The sequence below is a fragment of the Gopherus flavomarginatus genome, chromosome 2, assembly GCF_025201925.1.
Source record: "Gopherus flavomarginatus isolate rGopFla2 chromosome 2, rGopFla2.mat.asm, whole genome shotgun sequence".
In the NCBI taxonomy this organism is placed as follows: domain Eukaryota; kingdom Metazoa; phylum Chordata; order Testudines; family Testudinidae; genus Gopherus; species Gopherus flavomarginatus.
The window spans coordinates 2,784,915-2,793,796 of NC_066618.1; the positions used below are offsets into that span (position 1 = coordinate 2,784,915).

The 8,882-nt window shown below is 54.8% G+C and overlaps 1 protein-coding gene across 6 annotated transcripts in view; it reads right to left on the reverse strand.

The window, feature by feature from the left end:
• Positions 1-8,882, reverse strand: part of LOC127045842 (zinc finger protein 436-like) — a 72,002-nt gene that overhangs the window by 45,499 nt on the left and 17,621 nt on the right. Inside the window, exons 1-6 of one of the 6 annotated variants that reach the window (XM_050942552.1) lie at positions 7,582-7,688; positions 6,187-6,582; positions 5,615-5,741; positions 4,930-5,043; positions 792-920; positions 566-688 (exon numbers count right to left, since the gene is read on the reverse strand). The exons of 2 other annotated variants lie outside the window; for them this stretch is intronic. In XM_050942552.1, coding sequence (XP_050798509.1) covers positions 566-688; positions 792-920; positions 4,930-5,043; positions 5,615-5,741; positions 6,187-6,582; positions 7,582-7,605 — 913 coding nt within the window. In that variant the 5' untranslated portion in view covers positions 7,606-7,688. Of the gene's footprint in view, positions 1-565; positions 689-791; positions 921-4,929; positions 5,044-5,614; positions 5,742-6,186; positions 6,583-7,581; positions 7,788-8,882 lie in introns of those variants that run through there. 3 more of the 6 variants (XM_050942553.1, XM_050942555.1, XM_050942549.1) reach the window with 3 other exon arrangements.

Genomic DNA, 8,882 nt, shown 5'->3' on the forward strand with positions numbered 1-8,882 from the left:
ACCTCAAAGCTGGGCTGAAAGAGTAGCCAGCCACCTACCATCAGACACGATCACTGGAGTTACATAAGAGAGGAATGGGACCAAATGTACTCCATTCAGCCCGGGGGGAGAGAGGGCGGAAATATAATGAACATACCAGTATCGGGGGTAACCGTCTTCGTCTGTATCCACAGAAACGAGGAGTCCGGTGGCACCTTAAAGACTAACAGATTTATTTGGGCATAAGCTTTCGTGGGTAAAAAACCCACTTCTTCAGATGCACTTAAGGTGCCACCGAACATACCAGGTGTTCCGTCTCTGCAGCAGAAACAGCCAGTGATCGCATACACCATGGCATTTCTTACTCTTTACAACCCTTTCTGGTGGACAGTGCAATCTGTAGTCATTGCTCGACCCCTGGGGACCATCTGCATCCTGTAAAGGCCCATCCTGAAACCTTCAGGCAGAGACAGGCATGGGAACATCACGTCATCACCCGAGCAGCTTAGTGCTGTCTGCAGCTGAGGCACCTGATGAGGTGGTTTAAGAGTTACAACAAAACACAAACGCTGCTTGCAACAAATACCTTCGTCAGAGGGAAGAGGAGGAGACCAGCTCTGCTTCACTGACTCCTCGGAGGAAGGATGGGTGATGGGAGGGATTAAGTGCCTGCAGTTGGTTAGGATTGGTGGGAAGCCATGAGGAACATCTGCCATGAAGAGATACCACTGGATTACATACAGCAAGAAGGCACTTGTAAAGACAGGATTTACTGCTCGTGCTGTTTCTGGCTGGGTTAGTCTGTTACTCACCTGGGCTGCAGTGTGGTGGGTCTGTTGGGATTTTACTTTCCTCCAAGGCCCCTTGATCCTGCACATGGGGCTCCTCCTCTTGTTTGATCTTTGACAGAGTGTCACTTGTCAACCTGGGGGACTCCGGCCCTGAGAAAGAGAATTACGTCATTTTACCGATAGCCACCGATTTAAAAGCAGCACCTTGGGTTTGTGCTGGCCATCCGCGCAGGGATTTCATCCTCACTAACGTTTGCAAAGCACTTTGAGCTCCATGGGAAGACGGTTTTGGAAAGCAAGTCACTAGTTAGTCACTGGGGGATATACTTCATCAGTTCCGGGTGGTGTCACAGCCTAGTGAAAAGCATAAGTGCCGTTTTCACTAGGTCATCCCACCGCAGTGAAAATCCAATCCCATCAACACAACCTCGCCGTGCGACAGACCTCAATCCCTGAGACTAAGAACCTGGGTTCTCAACCTGAGGCTCACGAACTGGTCGCAGTCACTCTGCCCTTCCTTTATTGTTAAATGAGGGAAGGATCACAGTTAGGCAGCACGGGGGATGCTGGTATAGAAAGAATGACCGATTTCGAAGGATTTAGAGCTTCAGATTAAAGAGGAAGTTACTCACTTTGTGCAATAACAATGGTTCTCTGAGTAGGATGCCTATGGGTGCTCCACTGTAGATGTATCTGGGCCTCTTTGCCTCTAATCAGAGAACCTAGGTAGCAGCATTTGTTCAGCCTGCACATGCGCTCTCCCTCCCTTGTGGCCTGCCTGGAGGCCATCAAGCGCTGTGTGGGCAAACCATCCCTCCGTTCCTTCTCTACCGCAGAGCCCCTCGTCGAGAACTCTGAAGTCGGGGGAAGGAGGGTGGGTGGTGGAACACACATAGGGGTCACACATCTCAAAAAAAACATCGTTACTGCACAAGGTGAGCAACGTCCTCTTCTTCTTTGAGCAGTGTCCCCATGGGTGCTCCACCGCAGTGACTTCCCAGCAGTATCCCCCATGGCAGGCTGGGGCTTCGGGGTGGAGTCTGTTACTGATGATGGTGCTGAGGAACTGAAGATGGCATGAGAGGCTGAGTCCCGAGTAATTGCGTAGTGTTCCGCGAAAGCATGGGCAGAGGCCCAGGTTGGAAACGCAACCAAGATAGAAACAGCTCTCGTGGAGTGCTTGCGGCTTCCTTATGGGGCAGCAGGTTACGCACATGGTAACAGTGGTTAGCGCAACCGGAGACCCATTTTGAGAGTCTTTGAGCTGATATTGTGGTGCCTCTGGATCTTTCTGCGAATGAAAGGAAGAGTTTAGGAGACTTCCTAAAGTCCTTAGTCCTGACCAAACAAAATGCTAGGGCTCTCCTAACAGCCAGCATATGCAGTATTGCCTCTCTGTAGTCACAGTGTGGTTTTGGAAAACAGGCAGGGAAGTGAATTAGCTGGTTCATACGAAAGGACAAGGTTACCTTGGGTAGGAGCGTGGGACGTGCCTCAGGGTGACTTTGTCCTTAAAGAAGACGGTGAACAGCGGCTGTGCCAACAACACTGCTATTTCCACATCTGCCGTGCTGAGGTAATGGCCACAAGGAATGCTGTCTTCACGGACCGATGTAGGAGGGAGCAAGTGGCCATGGGTTCAAAGGGTGTTCTAGTTAGTTTTCAGAACCAAGCTGAGGTCCCATGTTGGAGTGGGTGATCCGACCTGTGGGAAGAGGTTTCTAACGCTCGTGAGGAATCTGCGTGTTGCTGGACAGGCAAATACTGAGTGTCCGTCCACCTGATGGTGACAAGTTGCTATGCCCACTAGATGTACTTTAACTGCGAGCTAAGAGAGAGACCAACCTTCTGAGACCTAGAATAGAATCTAGGATCAAAGGGAGGGAGGAAGATGTGGGAGCCACGTTTGGAATTGCACCAACTTTGGAAGCTGTGCCTGGGTGCCCGGATAGGTCACTCTAAGAATGCCACACTCAGGGCAGACTGCAAGAAACAAGGCTCGCACTTCTCCAGAACTGGTGGTTTATTCTATAATGGAGTCACAAAATCAATATCAATCGAGCTTTTGTAGCACCACACTGGTTAACAAGAAGCCAAACACGGTCCCCTTTAAGCATTCCAGTCCTTGGCTGCTATGTAGGCAAACAGGTCTAATCTAGTCTGCCTAATCGGCCTCCTTGGGGGGCACGAAACATTTTTTGTCTGCCCTTTTGCAGGTTGATGCAATAGAGGTGTGTATGCCAGATGGCCGTGGCAGGATCTAAAAGCACCTCATTGACTGGGAGGACAATTCTGGAAGAGGAAGAGGTGTGCAGTATGTCCAGCAATTTGTGGTGTGAGTCTTTCACTTCCTTGAAGGGAGTTTGCAGAGCCTCAGCCACCCTCTTGGAAAAGCTTAAAATCATCAGCTAATGATGGAGGAGGGGGCATCGCCACCTCATCAGGTGAAGAGGAGATGTTCATTGGTGGAGTGGTGTTCACCTCCAGTCTGGCCTCCTGTTGCTTGAAAGTTTCTTCCCAAGCCTCTGGGGCTCTGGATACAGAGTCCAGAGGGGATCATCTGGTGGACTCTCTGTGGGAGATTCTAGATCCCCGAGAGGTGTGGGGCTTGTAGGCTGCCCGTGGATCCCAGCAAGGCCACTGAAGGGGAAGGGCATGGGTGGCATGGGTGACCATACCAGGAAGATTGGGGATCTCAGCGTGGATGCAGTTGTGTAGGTCTCAGATGCTAAAACAGAGGGTTGTGACGTAAGACCAGAGACAAGCGGTCCTTCTGGTCACTGTCTGACTCCCCGCTGGAGTAGGGTGGGGCTGATAAGGGCGCTGGAGGTGAACGCCCCGGTGCTGATGGTGGTTCTGGGGACCGAGATGGGCTCGGTGCTGGAGCCTGGGTACCGAGTAGTGGGGACTCTCGGGACCTTATGGTTGTGGAGGAACCAGAGAAGCAGAACTCCAGTGATATGACTGTGGTTGATGCTGTCAGGAGCTGTTGTTGATGCTGACTCGGTACCAACGGCCTTTTATGTGCGGCTCATTCCGACTGGAGCTGTTTTGAAGTGCTTCATGCCAAGGATCTTTTTGTTGGCACCAATTTTGTAGAGACGGTACCGACAGTGGTGCCCGTTCCCCAGCCTGGGCCCCATGGGTCCCTAGGCATTACGTGGGTCCCTAGGCATATGGAGCTCTTGGTGCCACTCTTTGCGGTCATTGGTGCCAAAGTGACCGAACACACCAGGGATCCCCTTTGGCTGGTCAAGAGCTTGGTTTGAGGGCTTGCAGCCCTTTTCTCTAGAGACTTTAGAGGGGCAGTCAGCCGACTTTCTCTGCAATTCTCCCCCTCTGGAGGTTGAAGGCTCTTGAGACGACCTTCATCCTGGAGTGGATTCGGGACCAGGGGAGGAGTTTCAAATTTTGTTGCCGGTTCTTTTGGGATCTAGCCTTCAGCTGCTGGGAGAAGCTGCACTTCTGCGGAATATGTGCCTCTCCGAGAGACGCGGGACACAACAAGAGTGTCCATCCAGCCCTGGCATTGCCTCCCTGCAGGAGAGGGGCCTTTTAAAACAGGGCGGGAAACGGTCATGCCCCTACTTAGGCGCTGACTTTATGGGTGCTCTGGAGCTGGAACACCCACGGAAAAAAATAGTGGATGCTCAGCACCCCCTGGCAGTCACCAGCATCAGCTCCTTCCCCTCCCCCCAGCACCTCCTGTCCACCGAGGATCAGCTGTTCAGCGGTGAGCAGGGGGCAAGGGGGAGGAGCGGGGGCAGGAAAAGATAGAGCGAGGCAGGGGGGTGGAATGGAAAAGGCAGGGTGGGGCATGGCCTAGGGGAAGGGGTGGAGTGGGGACCGGGCCTGGGGCGGAGCAGGGTTCAAGCACCCCTTGGGGAATGGGCTCTCTAGGCACTACAAACGCTAATGGAAATGCTGAGAACTAAAAACTGAAAACTACTCGTTCAGTTCCCAGGCCAGGGGCGACGAGAAGGAGCAGTGGGCGGTTCGCCTGCACAGCGCTGGATGACCTCCAGGCAGCCCACAAGGGAGAGAGGGCGCATGTGCAGGCCGAACAGACGCTGCTACTTAAATTCTCCAATCAGAGGCACAGACACACCTACAGTGCAGCACCTAGAGGGACGCTAACTGAAGAAGCAGCAGCACTCACCTGTGCAAGGCTCCACAGGGATTTCTACTCTCTCCGAGTCCTGCTGATCCCGGATACATGGTTCTTCCCCTTGTTCAATACGGGCTAAGATGTCAGGCTTGGAAATGGCATAATCTATTTCAAAGAAAAGAATGACAGCAGGGAACACAACACTACAAAGAACTGCAGATTTTCCAAAGAGCACAGAATGGTGGGAGCACGGCTCTTTTGAAAATCTGGCCCAGTGGCGGGGGCTGAGCATTTGAAAATGTGGCTCTTAATCTCTCTGGGCCTCAATTCCCCATCCATAAAAAGGTGACGCTACTGCCCTGCCTTACAGGGGTTTGTGAGGATAAGGCACGCGCGTGCTACCTACAGTACGGAGCGTGCATAAGAACCAAGAGAAGTCAGAAGTGGACATCATCAGATTTCTGTAAAGACAACTCGGGCCGGAGCAGATAAATGCAATTATTATCCAGCGGGAGAAAGCAAAGGACATGGAGAGCTCAAGCCACCACTGGGTAACTTTCACTCTCTGTTCCTATGGGAGGATGTACTGAGTTGAACTTTCAGAAAATCTTCGAGAGCTACAAGTGCTGACCTAGTAAAATGCAACGTAAGTGGAGGATAATTCCGAGCTGGATTCCAGACTACAAACTGCACACAAGTTACCGCTTCTAACAAAGGAGGGAAAACAGATCCTTACCCAGTGAGATCAAAGTCTCATAATTTCCCTTCATCACGTTCTTGTAAAGCTCCTTCTGCCATTCCTCTAAGCTCCCCCACTCCTGCTCATTGAAATACACTGAGACGTCATCGAATGTCACCGGCACCTGAAATCACACGCGTTGCATGCTCAGCGCTTGCTGCTTTTGTACCATCCTGTTAATAGCTCCTTACATCTTTTATTAGTTATGAGACAAGGAGAACAAACAACCCCCAGCCCCACAGTCATCAAGCCAGTCACAACCCCTCTGGACAAGGCAAGGAAGCCTTTCTTCCGTCTCTGTACCTTAAAAGGACTTCAGGACCTCCCCGACTCAAGGGGACCCCTGCACTGCTGTTGCTTAAACCTCCATCCCTCTGCAGGCTGCTGACAAACCTAATTGTGTACGTGCTGGGGCCACATACATCACAATTTGCAACTATAGTGCAGGGACTCATGGGACATCCCGAAGTGGTCCCAAGATTTCACAGCATGGTGGATGAACAAGATCATCTGATAATTCTATATTATATTTTGCTCGCATCCCTCGGCACGAGCTGGGACATAGTTACCTGGGGGACCAGCCCTTTAGTGCCTGGGGGGAGTCTCAGGATCCAGAAGTTCCTGTTCTTCAGCAGGTTCTCCACGTTCTCCAGCCTCCTCTGCAGCAGATTATTCTCCTGAATCAGAGTCTCCAGCACGGCCCACTTACTCTCCAGCTGGTTCCCAAACTCCACCACTGTCCTCTCACAGTCTATTAGTTTCTTCTCAGTCGTCCCTGTTCTCCCCTCCAGGTTCAGCCACCGTGCGGTGTGAGCCTCCACCTTCCTCTCCAGGGCTTGGATTGAAGTCATTACAGCCAGGGAAATCGCTGCTGTGCCCAGCTGAGTTTCTCTCACAGTTTGTTCCGGGACGGCAAGGGGTTGTAAAGGCATCACACCCTGTTGCTCCAAGTCCGGTTCCAGAACCTGTTTGCAAGGACAGCAAGTGAAAACTGAGCCGGAGATAGTACCCTGATCTGGCTGCAGGGGAAAAATTATGGTGACCAGATGTCCCAATTTTATAGGGACAGTCCTGATATTCAGGGCTTTTTCTTATACAGACGCCTGTTACCCCCCACCACCTGTCCCTATTTTTCACACTTTCTATCTGGTCACCCTAGGCACAATACAGAGCTGCTCCCACGCTGCTGAGCACTTCCCAGGTTTCAAAGTTTGCCCGCACTCCGGGTGTGGCAGGCACAGATCTCCTAGTATTTTCATCATAGGCTTCAGGGGGGATCGCAGACCTTAGCACCTGAAAACTAGTGCGACACAGGGCGGGTCTGATTACAAGACTCAAGGGGTTTATTATGGTCCCATTCATTACCTGCAATTCTATTAAGTGGGTAGATGCATTTTTAGATCCCAGCCTTGGCAGCAACCAGGGTCCAGGCAGAGTCAGAACCCACCTTCCAACTCCAGTGGGCACAACGCGCCTCGTGGTGCCCATGCGGGAGGCCGGGCAGTGCCGGCCGGGAGAGACGCCCTGGGGGCCCAGTAAGAGCCCTGACCTCCCCCGCTGGCCTGGCACGACAGCCGGCGGCAGGTGGGTGCTCAGCTGTCCGCTCGGTGACCGCACGGGCCGGGCCCGCTGGCACCGCCCCAGTGACACCCGAGCAGCGCTAGGCCCGGCCTCTGCTCGGACACGGGCCGGGTCCCCACGCTCCTGCCCCGGCTGCCGAGCTCACGTCCCGCTACCCCGGAGGTGACCGCAGCGGGAGGCAAACCCCGGGGGGGAGAAACGGGCCGGGATCGCACCGCCCCCGGCAGCCCTGGCCAGGCTGCGTGAGCCGGACCCGCCCCGGGACCCCGGCACCCCCGCCCGGCCGGGCAGCCCCGCGCTCCCCGCGGCCCGGCTCCCGGGGCCCAGGCCGGGCGGGGAGAAGCTCCCGGGGCCCGAGGCTCCCCCGCCCGCCGGGCCCTTACCTGGGCAGCGGCCCGCTCGGCCATGGCCCCCCCGGGCGGGCGGGGCTTCTCCAGCGGGCCCGGCCCGGCCGAGCTCCGCTCCCGCTCCGGGCTGGGCAGAGTCCCGGCGCCGCCTCGCCACGGGCCGGCCCCGCTGCCGGGCGGAGCAGAGCGAGCGCAGCCGGGAGGGAGGGAGGGAGCCGCGGCCTGGCTGCGGGGCCGGGAGCGGCGGGGCTGCAGCGGCCCCTGGCGGCGGCAGGCGGGGCCGGCCTGTGCGGTGCCAGTCGCGCCCGGAGCGCGGCTCGTTGTCGGATGTGACAAGCCCCGCAGCGGGGATCGGGCTGGGAGCCGCTGGGTTCAGGCCCCTGGCGCGGACCCCGTGGGGCTGCAGCAGAAGCACCCGGGGCTGGAGGGGGAAACTCCTGCGGGGCAGCCCCACGCCTGGGCTCACGCTGCCTCTTCGGCACAGCGCGCTGGGACCCCGGGACCCCACCAGGGCAGACCTGGGGCCATGGTGCCAAGTCTGACTGGGGCCTGGGCCAGCTGCCTCAGAGGGACTGAACAGAGCAGGGCAATTATCGAGAGATCCCTCCTTTGTCAGCCACTCCCAGCTTCTGGCACTCAGAGGTTTGGGGCACCCAGAGCCTGGGGCTCAATCCCTGAGCAGCTTGACTAATAGCCATTGATAGACCCAGCCTCCATGAATGTATCTAGTTCTTTTTTGAACTGTTCTAGTCTGGACCTTCACAACATCCTCTGGCAAGGAGTTCCACAGGTTGACTGTGCCCTGTGTGAAAAAATACTTCATTTTGTTTTAATCCTGCTGCCTACTCATTTCATTTGATGACCCTTAGTTCTTGTGTTATGGGAAGGAGTAATAATGCTTCCTTATTTACTTACACATTCACTGTATGTTAGCGCCTCCCTTGTCTCCCAAGTCCCCCACCGTAAGCTCCTGGGAGGCAGACTCCTGTCTAGCCGGGGAAGTGCCTAGCTCACTTGTGGACACTAAAACAAGGTGTGGTTTTCCCAGCTGCCTGCAAGAGGCCAGCTTGTGATGCTGTGTAGCAATGCAGAGACAACACAAAACACACTGCTACATGCTAGACACACTGCTGAGCCACACGACAGCGCTGCACTGTGACATAGCAGGCCAAAGGTGATGTCTGTTTCCTGCCCTCTGAACACACTGCATCTAAAAAAGGCTGGGCTGAGATCCAGCCGCCCACTCTGGAGCATGTACTGCACACGAACAGGAGCAAGTAACCCCACAGGGTAGAAAAATAGGTTCTCCTTGAAAGTGCTCCCCTCCTTGGCCGCCT